Source organism: Macaca nemestrina, chromosome 1, assembly GCF_043159975.1.
Source record: "Macaca nemestrina isolate mMacNem1 chromosome 1, mMacNem.hap1, whole genome shotgun sequence".
NCBI lineage: Eukaryota > Metazoa > Chordata > Mammalia > Primates > Cercopithecidae > Macaca > Macaca nemestrina.
The window spans coordinates 209,814,418-209,828,756 of NC_092125.1; the positions used below are offsets into that span (position 1 = coordinate 209,814,418).

The window sequence follows — 14,339 nt, forward strand, 5'->3', positions numbered from 1 at the left end:
GCCCAGACTGATCTCAAACTGCTGGGCTCAAGTGATTCTCCTGCCTCAGCCTCCCAAATTGCTGGGACTGCAGGTGTGAGCCACTGTGCCTTGTCACTCAGTGATTTTTAAGAGTGTAAAGTGGTCTGGAGACTAAGAAGTTTGGAGACCTCTGCCTTAAACCACACACAAGGCATCATGGGTTTGCAGATGAGGACAAAGGACTGGCAGCTCCCACGTTTTTCACTGCCCTGTTCCTGCAGAGGAGCACCCCTCACTGTGTGACTGTGGGAGGTGTGAGTCAGTCTCCCACAGAGGGGATTCTTTTTGTCCTTTTAAATAACATTTATTTTGCTTTTCCAAATAACAAAACAAAATCAGCACATACTCAGGGTGGCATATATACAAAAACACAAGGGGGTGAGAAAGAACCTCCAGTGATTCCACCCAAGGAATAACTACACTTCACATTTTGGTGTATTGTCTTAATAGTTAAGGAACTGAGTGATATGGTTAGGATCTGGTCCCAGATCGCGTGTGAATTGTAATTCCCAATGTTGGAGGTAGGGCCTGGTGGGAGGTGATCAATCATGGGGGTGATTTTCCATGAATGCTTTAGCATCACCCCACACAGCCCCGCCCGTGCTGTTCTCGCAATAGTGAGTTATCACAAGATCTGGTTGTTTAAAAGTGTGTGGCTCCTCCCCCCTTGCTCTCTTGTTCCTGCTCTGGCCATGTGACGTGTGTGCTCCCCCTCCAATTTCCGTCAGGATTGTAAGTTTCCTGAGGCCTCCCCAAAAGCTGAGCAGATGCCAGCATTATGCTTCCCAGACAGCCTGGGAAACGGTGAGCCAAGGAAACCTCTTCTCTTTAAAAATTACCCAGTCTCAGGTATTTCTTTATAGCAATGCAAGAACGGTCTCATACACTGAATCTCTATCAGACTGTGGCACCAACATGGTCACACTGGGCACTGTGAGACGGCTTTCTCCCCAGCTCAGCTGGGGAAGCATCTCAGATTTTCTGGGGTGACTTAAGCTGCTCTCTGCTGCACTGGGTGGGGTGGGGGTGGGTACTGAGGACGACGTGGTGAGACTCCCTGAACTGCACAAAGCCAGCTGTGTCTGCAATTCACACCTGCCCCAAGGCCTCCTTGGCCACTGGGTGGTGCCTGAAAGCTCACCATTTGCATGGCATTTCTTTAACTTGAGGTTTTACTCCCTGGTAGGCCTCTAGGGGTATTCACAATCTCCCTGCTTGAAACGCTTCTGGGTTCTTCATTACCTGCAAGTTGAAGTCCTGATGCATTTGCATAAGTGAGTAGTAACAGTTCCCAATCACAGTGTATTTCCTGTGTACCCGGCCCTGTGCTGAGTGCTTTTCCTATTATAATGCGTGTCATCACATAAGGTGGGCATCACAACTTCACTTTTCAGATGAAGACAAGGCATAAGGAGGCTAAATGACTTGTCCAAGGCCACACAGCCAATGAGTGGCAGGTTGAACCCACTTCTGATGACACGGAAACTTGTGTTCCTAGATGCCACACTTTACACACACACATGTCCCTTACTGATCCCGTTTGCTCCTGCAGCTTCTCCCAGGAGCGTCAACAGTACGGGGCTTTGGACACAAATGGATTCTAGCCTTGACTTCATCTTTTTTTTGAGAGTCTCCTCTGTCTCCTGGGCTGGAGCGCAGTTGTGTGATCTCGGCTCACTGCAATCTCCACCTCCCAGGTTCAAGCCATTCTAGTGCCTCAGTCTCCTGAGTAACGGATTACAGGCGTGTGCCACCACACCTGGCTAATTTTTTTATATTTTTTAGTAGACATGGGGTTTTGCCATGTTGGCCAGGCTGGTCTTGATCTCCTGGCCCCAAGTGATCCTCCCACCTCTGCCTCCCAAAGTGCTGGGATTACAGGCATGAGCCACCACGCCTGGCTTGACTTCATCTTAAAAATAACTGGCTTTTCCAGCGATGACGACCTACCCACACGAGAACATGCCTCTCGCAAAGGATCTCCTTCATCCCTCCCCAGAAGAGGAGAAGAGGAAACACAAGAAGAAACGCCTGGTGCAGAGCCCCAATTCCTACTTCATGGATGTGAAATGCCCAGGATGCTATAAAATCACCACGGTCTTTAGCCATGCACAAATGGTAGTTTTGTGTGTTGGCTGCTCCACTGTCCTCTGCCAGCCTACAGGAGGAAAAGCAAGGCTTACAGAAGGATGTTCCTTTAGGAGGAAGCAGCACTAAAGGCACTCTGAATCAAGATGAGTGGGAAACCATCTCAATAAACACATTTTGGATAAAAATAAATAAATAAATAAATAATAACTGTAGGTCAGGTACAGTGGCTCACACCTGTAATCCTAGCACTTTGGGAGGCTGAGGCGGTGGATCACCTGATGTCAAGAGTTTGAGACCAGCCTGGACAACATGGCAATACCCCATCTCTACTAAAAATACAAAAATTAGCCAGGCATAGTGGCATGCCTGGGACCTGTAGTCCCGGCTACTCAGGAGGCTGAGGCAAGAGAATCACTTGAACCCAGGAGGTGGAGATTGCAGTGAGCCAGGATCATGCCACTGCACTCCAGCCTGGGTGACAGAGTAAGACTCCATCCCCCACAAAACAAAACAAAAACTGTGTAACCTGGAGGAAGTCACTCGGCCTCTCTGAGCCTCAGTTGCCTCATCTGCAAAGTGGAGTGATAATGATACCGACTTCATAGGGCCATTGAGAGGACTCAGTGATGCAGGCACGCTAGGGCCTTTGGGCTGAACCTGGCCACTCGTAAATGTTCTGTAAGAGAAAAACAATCCTACAACCAACCACACTGAGATCCTTGTGGTTCCCCAAACACCCTGAGTTCCTTGAAACCACCCCGCGTTGTAGGCAGTACTCCCTCCACCTAGAATGTTCGCTCCTTCACTTTCAACTCCTATTCATCTTGCTCCATCTCTTCTTCAAAGTCTTTCTTGCCTTCTTTCCCCATGGTAGTCCCAAACCTTCCTGGGCTTCAGAACCACAGGTTTCATGTGAAACCTATGTACAGCCACCCTACCAGCTGAATCAGAACATCCAGGGTGGGGCTTGGAGCCCATCCATATTGTGACATGCTTCCCTGCTGATGAGGACGCGGAGCCAGTGTATACCCTCTAGGCCTGCAGCACGCCTTCCTATGAGGATTTGTTTCCCAGGATGCTCAGCGTGGTCTCCCACAGACGGTGGGGAGGACCTGGAGAGCAAGATGGGGTCTCCTTGTTTTTGAATCTCCCATGAACTCTTAACATTTCCTGAGCACTTACTTGCTGTATGCCAGGTACTGTTCTACTGCTATGCTCATATTATCTCATTTAACCCTCAAATTACCCTAGGAAACAGGCATTGCTATCAGGGTGGGTGCTGTGGATTCACTTATTCAAACTCCATTCCACCCTTGAGCACCTGGAGGGGCAGCCATGAGCACTGCCTTGCAAACTTCCTATTACAAGTAATGGAACCGCCCAGAGTCTCAGCGGCTGTGCTTTGAAATCTATCCCCATGGGATGTTCCTATCCATGACTGAGTAGAGCAGGGATACTTAACTAACCAGACCCATTCCTTGGGGATGTGGGACTTGCTTCGCGACCAACTGTGGTTCAAGGACTCCCAGATGGCTTTGCAGAAACTTTCCAAGTTTGCACAGCCTACAATGCTTCTTCTACCCAACCCTCTCTCCTCTTTTCTTCACTTACAGTCAAACTTGCTTTGCAATCTGAGGGCTCTCCAAGCCTTGCCTGACTCGCTCCCTATTTTCTTCCCAGGCATTTCCCCTAGTAAAATCCTTGCATGTTTAATTCTTGTCCTCTGCTTCTCACAGGACCCAGACTAGGCCACTTTTTTTGTTGTTGTTGTTGTTGTTGTTGTTGAGATTCAGTGTCGCTCTGTTGCCCAGGCTGGAGTGCAGTGGCGCGATGTCGACTCACTGCAAGCTCCGCCTCCTGGGTTCATGCCATTCTCCTGCCTCAGCCTCCCGAGTAGCTGGGACTATAGGCGCCCGCCACCATGCCCGGCTAATTTTTTGTATTTTTAGTAGAGACAGGGTTTCACTGTATTAGCCAGGATTGTCTCGATCTCCTGACCTTGTGATCCGCCACCTCGGCCTCCCAAAGTGCTGGGATTACAGGCGTGAGCCACCGCGCCCGGCCTAGGTCACCTTTTATTGACAAGATTAGAAAACTAAAAACTGCTTTTCCTAAATTCCCTTGTACCTAGGATTTTGGATATGAATTAGGTTCTGCCAATTAGATGCTCTAGTGTGATTTTTGTGGGTGGAAAAGAGGAAAAGCCTCTTTCCCCTCTCTTTTTAGTTATTTCTTCTGACATGCAAAGTTTGGGAAATACGAGATTTTTCTCCAGTAGTCTCCAGTGGCCCTTATGCATGGGTGCCAAGAGGCAGCTGCACGCCAGGTGCGGTGGCTCACGCCTGTAATCCCAGCACTTTGAGAGGCTGAGGCGGGCAGATAGCTTGAGCCCAGGAGTTTGAGACCAACCTGAGCAACACGGTGAGACCTTGTCTCTACAAAAACAAATAAACAAACCAATAAATAACAGTTGCAGTGGTGGCCTCTAAATCTGCCTTCCCACCTCCTGACTGGCAGTTAGGGTGTTTGTCTTGAGCAGGACCCAGAGGTAACAGCTCCCCAGAAGGTCAATTCTAAATGCGGTTTCTGGAGGCCCTAGAACTTGCTCCCTCAGCCCTTCAAATCATTTTGTAAGCCCCTCATTCCATGTGTTAAATCTTGCTTACCACACCCTGAATGACTTCTGTGTCCTGCACTGATACCACCATGATTCTTCTCTCTTTACAGGTGAGAAAACTGAACCTCGGGTGGTTGAGAAACTTCCCGAGTTGAGAAACTTCCCGTGATTGGTGATTGAGTGGGAACTGGCCATAGAACCTGACTGTCAGGCTTTGGAGCCATGTCCCCAGCCACTCCACCACTCTCTGAAGCACCCGGCACAGGGCTCAGCATCTCTTACACTCTGGAAACTTCTGCAGTAATTAGATGGGAGGAAAACATATTTCCCACTTTACAAACATATTTTACCTTGGTTTTGTTTTGTTTTGTTTTGGTTTTGGTTTTTTTTCAAGATGGAGTCTCATCTGTCGCCTACACTAGAGTGCAGTGGTGCAATCTCAGCTCACTGCAACCTCTGCCCCCTGGGTTCAAGCGATTCTCCTGCCTCAGCCCCCCGAGTAACTGGGATTACAAGTGCCCACCACCACATCCAGCCAATTTTTGTATTTCTAATAGAGACGGGGTTTTGCCATGTTGGCCAGGCAGGCCTCGAGCACCTGGCCTCAAGTGTCTGCCTGCCTCGGCCTCCCAAAGTGCTGGGATAACAGGGATGAGCCACTGCGCCAGGCCTCTACCTTGTATTTTTAATAAAATCATTTTTCACCCTTCACCTCATGTCATAAGACTTCAGGTGGTTTTCACTTATGCAAAACAACCTTCCAAAACACAAATCAAATCAAATGTTGTGCTGTGCTTAAGAATTACTTTAAAATATAGGGCAAAAATGCAAAACTCAGAAAAAATATATATGTTTTTAAAACTAAGATGTTTGGTTGTTTTCTTATTCTCAAGGCAATATACATTCATCCCTCAGTATCTGTGGGGGATTGGTTGCAGGAAACCCTGAAGATAGCAAAATCCATAGATGCTCAGGTTCCTCATTTGCATATAACCTATGCACCTCCTCCCATATTCAGGCAAACCGCATCTTACTGCAATTTGAAGATACCATGTTTTTCACCAATGGAAGGTTTGTGGTGACTCCATGTCAAGCAAGTCTCCTGGCATCATTTTCCCAACAGCATGATCCTACTTCATGTCTCTGTATCACATTTTGGTAATTCTTGCAATATTTCAAGCTTTCTAATGATCATATCTGTTACAGTGATCTGTGATCGGTGATGTTACTATTGTAATTGCTTTGGGATGCCACGAACCGTGCCCGTACAATATGGCAAACTTAATCCGTAAGTGTTGTGTGGGTTCTGATTGCTCCACAGACTGGCTGTTCCCCACCTCTCTCCCTCTCCCCAGGCCTCCCTATTCCCCGAGACACAACAGTATTGAAATTAGGCCAATCAATAATTCTACAATGGCCTCTAAGTGTTCAAGTGAAAGGAAGAGTTGCATGTCACTCCCTCTAAACCGAACACTAGAAATCATTCAGCTTAGTGAGGAAGGCATGTGCTGAAAGCTGCGATAAGCCAAAAGCTAGGAGTCTTGCACCAGTGAGCCAACTTGTGAACCCAAAGGAAAAGTTCTTGAAGGAAATTAAAAGTGCTAATCCAGTGAACACACAAATGATAAGAAGGTGAAACAGCCTTATTGCTGACATGGAGAAAGTCTGAGTGATCTGGATAGAAGATCCAACCAGCCACAACATTCCCTAAAGCCAAAGTCTAATCCAGAGCAAGACTCTAACGTGCTTCAATTCTATGAAGGCTGAGAGAGGCGAGGAAGCTACAGAAGAAAAGTCTGACGCTGGCACAGGTTGGTTCAAGAGGTTTAAGGAAAGAAGCCATCTCCGTAACATAAGGCGGCCGGGCGCAGTGGCTCAAGCCTGTAATCCCAGCACTTTGGGAGGCCGAGACGGGCGGATCATGAAGTCAAGAGATCGAGACCATCCTGGCTAACCCGGTGAAACCCCGTCTCTACTAAAAAACACACACACAAAAAAAACAAAAAACCTAGCTGGGCGAGGTGGCAGGCACCTGTAGTCCCAGCTACCTGGGAGGCTGAGGCAGGAGAATGGCATAAACCCGGGAGGCGGAGCTTGCAGTGAGCTGAGATCCGGCCACTGCACTCCAGCCCGGGCGGCAGAGCGAGACTCTGTCTCAAAAAAAAAAAAAAAAAAAAAAAATACAAGTGCAAGGCAAAGTAGCAAGTGCTGATGTAGAAGCTGCAGCAAGTTCTCCAGCAGACCTAGCTAAGGTCATTCATGAAGGCGGCTACACTCAACAACAGACTTTCAATGTAGATGGAACAGTCTTCTGTTAGAAGAAGATGCCGTCTAAGATTTTCATGGCTAGAGAGAAGTCAATGCCTTGCCTGGCTTCCAAGCTTAAAAGAACAGGCTGACTTTCTTATTAGGGACGAATGCATCTGGTGACTTAGGTTGAAGCCGGTGCTCACCCACCATTCCAAAATTCATGGGGATTTTTAGAATTATGCTACATCTCTTCTGCCTGTGTTCTGTCAGTGGAACAACAAAGCCTGGATGACAGCACATCTGTTTACAGTAAGGTTGACAAAATATTTCAAGCCCATTGCTAAGGCCTATTGCTCAGGAAAAAAAAAAAAAAAAAAAGATTCTCCTTTCAAAGTATGACTGCTTATTGACAATGCACCTGGTCACCCAAGAGCTCTGATGGAGAGATACCAGATTAATGTGGTTTATATGCCTGCTAACGCAACATCCATTCTATAGTTCATTGGTCAAGGAGTAATTTTGACTGTCTTTCTTTTTTTTTCCAGACGGAGTCTTGCTCTGTCACTCAGGATGGAGTGCAGTGACGTGATCTAGGCTCACTGCAATCTCTGCCACCCTGGTTCAAGCGATTCTCCTGTCTAGCCTCCCATGTAGCTGGGATTACAAGCGCCCACTATCATGCCCAGCTAATTTTTTAATTTTTGGTAGAGGTGGGGTTTCAGCATCTTGGCCAGGCTGGTCTTGAACTCCTAACCTCGTGATCCACCTCTCTCAGCCTCCCAGAGTGCTGGGATTACAGGTGTGAGCCACTGTGCCTGGCCTTAATTTTGACTTCCAAGTCTTGTTATTAAGAAATATATTTTGTAAGGCTATAGTTGTCATACGTAGTGATTCCTCTCATGGACCTGGGCAAAGTAAATTGAAAACCTACTGGAAAGGAGTCACCATTCTATTAGATACTGTTAAGAGCATTTGTGATTCATAGGAGGAGGTCAAAATACCAACATTAACAGGTGTTTTGAAGAAATTGATTCCAATCCTTAGGATAACCTTGAGGGGTTCAAGACTTCAGTAAGGGAAGTCACTGCCCATGTGGTAGAAACAGGAAGAGAACTCGAATTAGAAGCGGAGTTTGAAGATGTGACTGAGTTGCCACCATCTCATAATGAAACTTGAATCGATGAGAGGTTGCTTCTTAAAAATGGGCACAGAAAGTGGTTTCTTGAGATGGAATCTATTCCTGGTGTGAATACTGTGAACATGGTTGGCATGACAGCAAAGGATTTAGAATATTCCATAAACTTAGTTGATAAAGCAGCTGCAGGGTTTAAGAAGATCGACTCCAACTTTGAAAGAAGTTCTACCATGGATAAAATGGTAAGCAGCACCGCATGCTACAGAGAAATATTTTATGAAAGGAAGAGTCCATTAATGTAACAAACTACATTGTCTTATTTTAAGAAATTGCCACAATCACCCCAGCCTTCAGCAACCACCACCCTGATCAGTCAGCAGCGTCAACATCAACGCAGGACCCTCCACCAGCAAAAAGACTCACTAAAAACTCAGCTGATTGTTAACATTTTTTAGCCATAAAGTATTATTTAATTGAGATGGGTACATTGTTTTTAGGCATAATGCTATTACACACTTAATAGACTACAGTATAGTGTACACATCACTAGGAGGCCAAAAATTTGTGTGACTCAAGTGTACTGCAATATTCACTTCATTGCAGTGTCTCCAAGGTATGCCTGTACTTTAAATCATCTCTAGATTACTTATAATACCTAATGCAATATGAATGTCGTGTAATTAGTTGCCATCGTGTATTGTTTAGGGAATAACCACAAGGAAAAAAGCCTGTACATGTTCAGTACAGATGCAACCACTCATCTTTGTTTCTGAATATTTTTGGCGCATAGTTGGGTGAACCCACAGATGCGGTACCCATGGATACGGAAGACTGACTCTATGTTTGTTAACAGGCAAGCATACAAACAATGAAAAAGTACAGACAAGTTATGCAAAATTCTATTTCCCCGGGAAAAACCACTGGTAATAGCGTATGGTGGCCGGGCATGTGGCTCATGCCTGTAATCCCAGCATTTTGGGAGGCCGAGGCAGGTGGACACTTGAGGCCAGGCATTTGAGACCTGCCTGGCCAACTTGGCAAAGCCCCGTCTCTATTAAAAATACAAAAATTAGCCAGGCATGATGGCGCACACCTGTAATCCCAGCTACTCAGGAGGCTAAGGTATGAGAATCATTTGAACCGGGAGGCAGAGGTTGCAGTGATTCGAGATGGTGCCACTGCACTCCAGCCTGGGCGACAGAGTGAGACCCTGTCTTAAAAAAAAAAAAACAAAACCTTCCCAATAGGCTGTTGCATGTGTGTGAAGCCATCCTTTTAGATAATGGTGAAATTGTTTCGGGTGCTTCCCCAATCCCTCTAGGTCAAGATCTGAACCAGCTGCTCACCGTGGGGAGGGTGGTTTCTGTGATGAATCTTCTGGCCAAAGTCCTCTGCCTCCACAGTTGTTAATGGAGTGGGGACAGCTCCAAGTCCTGTCCTTCGAGATTCCACCTCTTTTGGAGACCTCTCACTGAACCCTGCTGTCCTGGGGAGGGGAGCACAGAGCTCCCTTTGGTGGTCTGCTTAAAGCACAGCCTCGGAGCTCTTGCCTTCATTCCCCATAGCACAGCTGAGCTCTTTTAAACAAGAGGTTGGTGGGAACAGGGGCTCACACCTGTAATCCCAACCCTTTAGGAGGCTAACGCGGAAGGATCGCTTGAGCCCAGGAGTTTAAGACCGGCCTGGGCAACATAGTGAGACTCTGTCTCTACCAAAAATACAAAAAATATAGCCGGTGTGGTGGTGCGCATCTGTAGTCTTGGCTACTGGGAGGCTGAGGTGGGAGGATCGCTCAAGTGCAAGAGATCGAGGTTGCAGTGAGCTATAATCACACCACTGCACTCCAGCCTGAGTGACAAAGTTGTCTCAAAAAAAAAAAATAAATAAACAAGAAGTCACTAAGTCCCTGGGTGGGGGAAGGGAGATAGGAGGGAAATAAACACAGACGGCAGCACGAGACGAAGTTACCTGTGTCACCTGCCACAGCACTCAGCCTCAGATTCAGCAGCCTCAGCAAGCGCTCAGCTCCCTGTCTACCTCCATATGCAGGAGGCCCCTCTCCATCCCCCAGAGCATCCCCCACCAAAACATCCAAGCTCCTCCAGGCCCAGATAAGAGTGAGTGAGGCCCAGAAGGATGCGGAGGCCCCTTCCTCTGCCGAAGCCCTGACTTCCTGACCCAGGACCTGCCAGAGGATCAACGCCCTCTAACCCCAAGGCAGGGATGGAAACAGCTTGCCACACTCCTCATCTCGCACCCAGGCCAGATGGCCCTGCTTGTCGCTGAGCCCACTTATGGCCTGGGAATCCTCAACACGGGCCCCGCTGAATTCACTGGGGTCCTTGGGTTCCATTAACCCTAACTATCATCCCTGACTTATGGCCTCAGTAGGACAGCCAGCTCAGATGGTAGCCCCATAAACCCAGATAGAAGAGGTATTATTTCTCCCCAAAATTCACCCTTTAAAGACACCAGTTGCCTAACAAAAATGGGATACCAAGGCCCCAGATATGGTCCGTCATTGCTGCTTCCACAATGTGGGAAGGAAACCTCTATGGAAATGCAGGAGAGGAGACAGTCAGGGAGACCAAGGATACAGTTCAGGGGAATTTGTCCCCAAGTGTAAAGGTCATCCCCAGTGAGCCTAGGTCAGCCACTGATGGCTTCAGAACAGCCACTTATGACTTCTATTCTGAGATATGATCCCATTGGAGCCTCCTGGCAATCTCTGTGGAGTAACTTATGCACAACCTCTAGGGCTTCAGAGCTTGTGCTCTGCCTGGCACCTGTGGACCTGGGTGTAAATCCCAGCCCAGCCACTTGCAAGCTGTGTGATCTTGGACAACTCTCACCCTCTCTGAGCCTCAGTTCCCACAGTTCTAATATTTTCTCAGCTGGGGCCAATTCTGTGCGAGGGGCATCTGGCAATTTTTGTTGTCATGACTGGGAGGTGGGGGATGCTACTGGCATCTGGTGGGCAGAGGTCAGGGATGCTGCTGAATTTCCTACAATGCACAGGACAGCCCCGCAAACAAGTCAACAGTGCCAAGGATGAGAAGCCATGCTCTCTATTAAGAGGATAACAGTATCCCTCTCATAGGTTGATTGTAAAATTAAATGAGGACATGTACATAAAACACCTGGAATATATGAAGTCCTCAATAAATGAGAAATATTGCCGTAGAAGAACCCCCACCGGAACATTGACAGTGGGGCCCACAAACTCCAATCTTTTCAAATGCAATCTTGCATTAGCTTATGTATAGCCACCTGCTGGTCTTGACTTCTGGGGACCTGGATCCAATTGCCAATGGCAGTTGACCTGGATTTACATTATCATGGGGTTTTCCTGAATTTTTGTTATTCCTATTTTATGGATATGAAGCCCAACTTCCTGCTGGAATTGTGTTTGTTTGTTTGTTTGTTTGTTTTGTCTTTTTGGTTGTTTTTGTTGTTGTTGTTTTGAGACAATGTCATGCTCTGTCACCCAGACTGGAGTACAGTGGTGCAATCATGGCTTACTGCATACTTGACCTCCTGAGTTCAAGCTGTCCTCTCACCTCAGCCTCCCAAGTAGCTGGGACTACAGGCAATGCCACCACACCTGGTTAATTTTTGTATATTGTGTGGAGATAGGGTTTTGCCATGTTGCTCAGGCTGGTCTTGAACTCCAGGGCTCAAGCAGTCCTCCCACCTCAGCCTCTCAAAGTGCTGAGATTACAGGCGTGAGCACCGTGCCCAACCTGGAATTGTTTCTGTACAAGTACTTCTCTATCTTCCAGGATGTCTTCCTCTCCAACTTGCTTCTTCTAGTCTAAGGTGGGCTTGAAAACCTTAATGAAAGTTGTTTGTAAGCCAAGAGTAACTAGGTTACAAATGAGAGTCCGAGGGTATTTCTAGGAAAGAAGTCATAAGTATTGGCGCATGAACTTTATACTCTTGTGTGTGTTCAGAGGTCTTTTCTGCTTGTTTCCTGGTTCACAGATGAGGCTTCCTGATACTGGGTCTGAAGATTTGAGGTATTATCATCACCTGAATAAATTCTATCTACTTTGGAATGCAGTGTATGATTTTTGTGTGTGTGTACCTGAAAACTTCCTTAAGTTGGACTTAGAAGAATTTTTTCAGCAAATATATATTAAGTGACTACTCTGTTCCAGGCATAGTGAGTGCAGAAAGCCAGCCAAACCAGTATGGGATCCAGACCCGCATATACAGCTCAGCACGGTCAACAGTTATCCTCGTTCATTCATTCATTCACTCATTCATTCATTCATTCATAAGAAAAGTTTAGTAAGCACCAGTGTGTGCTAAGCACTGTTCAAAGAACTTCACTTAATTAAATCCTCTATCTTAAAAATTACCGAGCAAAGTAGGTCTAATTAGCCCCACTTGAATTAGACGAAAAGACTGAGGGTAGGAACGGAGAAATCGCTTATTCAAGATCACACCTCCAAGAAGGGGTAGAGCCAGGCGTAAGCTGTCAACCCTGCTCCTTCCTCTTCCCACTCCCTGCCACCCCCACCCCCACCACAAGGCTTCCGACTCCCCCAAGAAAGGTTTTCATAATTGCTCTCCAAGAACCTTGCACAGAGCACTTAGCTTTGCCTGGCTCTGAGAGCTGTGAAACGGGTATTTCGTTAAGCTCTTTATAAACTTCTCTGGTTCCACCCTTGAGAGATACCTAAGCGCCAGCCTCCCATGACAGAGGGGAAACCCAGCAGTTCGGGGGCGCTGGTGACGCTGGCCTAGTGCCAGCTGTCCCAGTTCCTGAGTAGAGCCAGACCTGGTCACAAGGACTGAGGGCTGGTGAAGACGGAAGACATGGGGAGGGATCTGTGATCAATCAGGACAGAGTGGGTCTGTGAACCTGCTATGGAGAACAGTTTTGCCTCTGAGGAACACCTGTGTTCTTACCTGGTTTTGTGGGAAAAGTGTGGACTTTGGGGCCACAGACCCTACTCTGCCTGCCTTTAGCTGGGGGACCTTCTAGCTGGGATGTGCTACATAATCTCTCTGTTCCTCAGTCTCTTCACTTATAAAATGAAGATGATAAGTCCGACCCATGAAGATTAAATAAAATCGGCCAGGTGCATTGGCTCACGCTTGCAATCCCAGCACTTTGGGAGGCCAAGGTGGGTGGATCACTTGAGGTCAGGAGTTTGAGACCAGCCTGGCCAACATGGTGAAACCCCGTCTCTACTAAAAATACAAAAATTAGCCGGGTGTGGTAGTGTGCACCTATAATCCCAGATACGTGGGAGGCGGAGGCACAAGAATCACTTGAACCCAGGAGGCGGAGGTTGCAGTGAGCTGAGATTGTGCCACTGCACTCAGCCTGGATGATGGAGCAAGACTCTGTCTTTAAAAAAAAAAAATTAAATGAAATTAAATTATGCCCTACTGTAGTCGACATACAATTTGCCAGGAATATGAAATGTGCAGCACAGCTAACTCCCCATCTCCCCTCCTGTGCTCATGGCAGACATCACTAACAGATCACAGAACCCTTCTTCACCAAAACAAACCCATCTCAGCTTCAGATGCCTGCTCAAGGGAGCGTCCCAGGCAGCCACTTCCCATAGATCAGAGTTGACATGTGTCCCAATAACCTATTACAAAGTTGTTGATTTAAGACAGCATTTTATTGTATCTTGTGATTTTGTGGGTTAGGAATTCAAGCAATTCTTTGGTTTTATGTAGCGTTGACTGAGGTTACTTGGAAATACTCAACTGAGCTCATCTGAAGGGTCCACCAGCTTTTCTCACACCCCTGACAGCTCGGTGGGGGCTGCTGTGAGGCTGGGCTCACCTGAGCCCCTCTTCATCTGCAGCAAGGTGGTCAGCCTTCTCACCTGGCCACTCAAGGCTCCAAATGACAGGAAGTGAAGCTGCGGTCTCTCAGGGTCTGAGCCAGGACCTGGCCCAGCATCACTTCTGCTGTTTCCTGTTAGTCAAAGCAGTTACAGGCCCCTTAGGTCCATGGGAGGCATGTCGGAGAATTTGCAGCCATCTTTAATCCCTGCGGCATGAGAGATGAAGTGTGTTGGCCCCAAAACAAACAGCAAATGCTGGGGCTCTTTGTACTTCCTCCTGGGTACCCACTGCCCCCGTCTGTATTTACTCCGAACCTTCTCTATGGGAGTGAACAAGTGCCATGCTCGGTGGGGATACAGGAATCAGCAGGACCTGGCCCTGCCCTCCAGGAGCTGACTGTGGGTCTGA

The 14,339-nt window shown here is 47.4% G+C and overlaps 1 protein-coding gene across 1 annotated transcript; it reads left to right on the top strand.

Moving 5' to 3' along the window:
• The first annotated feature begins 1,928 nt into the window (after nt 1–1,928).
• On the top strand, nt 1,929–2,303 carry LOC112428984 (small ribosomal subunit protein eS27-like). The gene has a single exon (XM_024796771.2). It carries the CDS (start codon nt 1,960–1,962, stop codon nt 2,236–2,238), a length of 279 nt encoding a protein of 92 aa, XP_024652539.2. The 5' UTR covers nt 1,929–1,959; the 3' UTR covers nt 2,239–2,303.
• The last annotated feature ends 12,036 nt before the right edge of the window (nt 2,304–14,339 follow it).

What these genes read in the sequence shown, in the direction of transcription:
- LOC112428984 (XM_024796771.2), top strand. Translation starts at nt 1,960, where the DNA reads ATGACGACCTACCCACACGAGAACATGCCTCTCGCAAAGGATCTCCTT.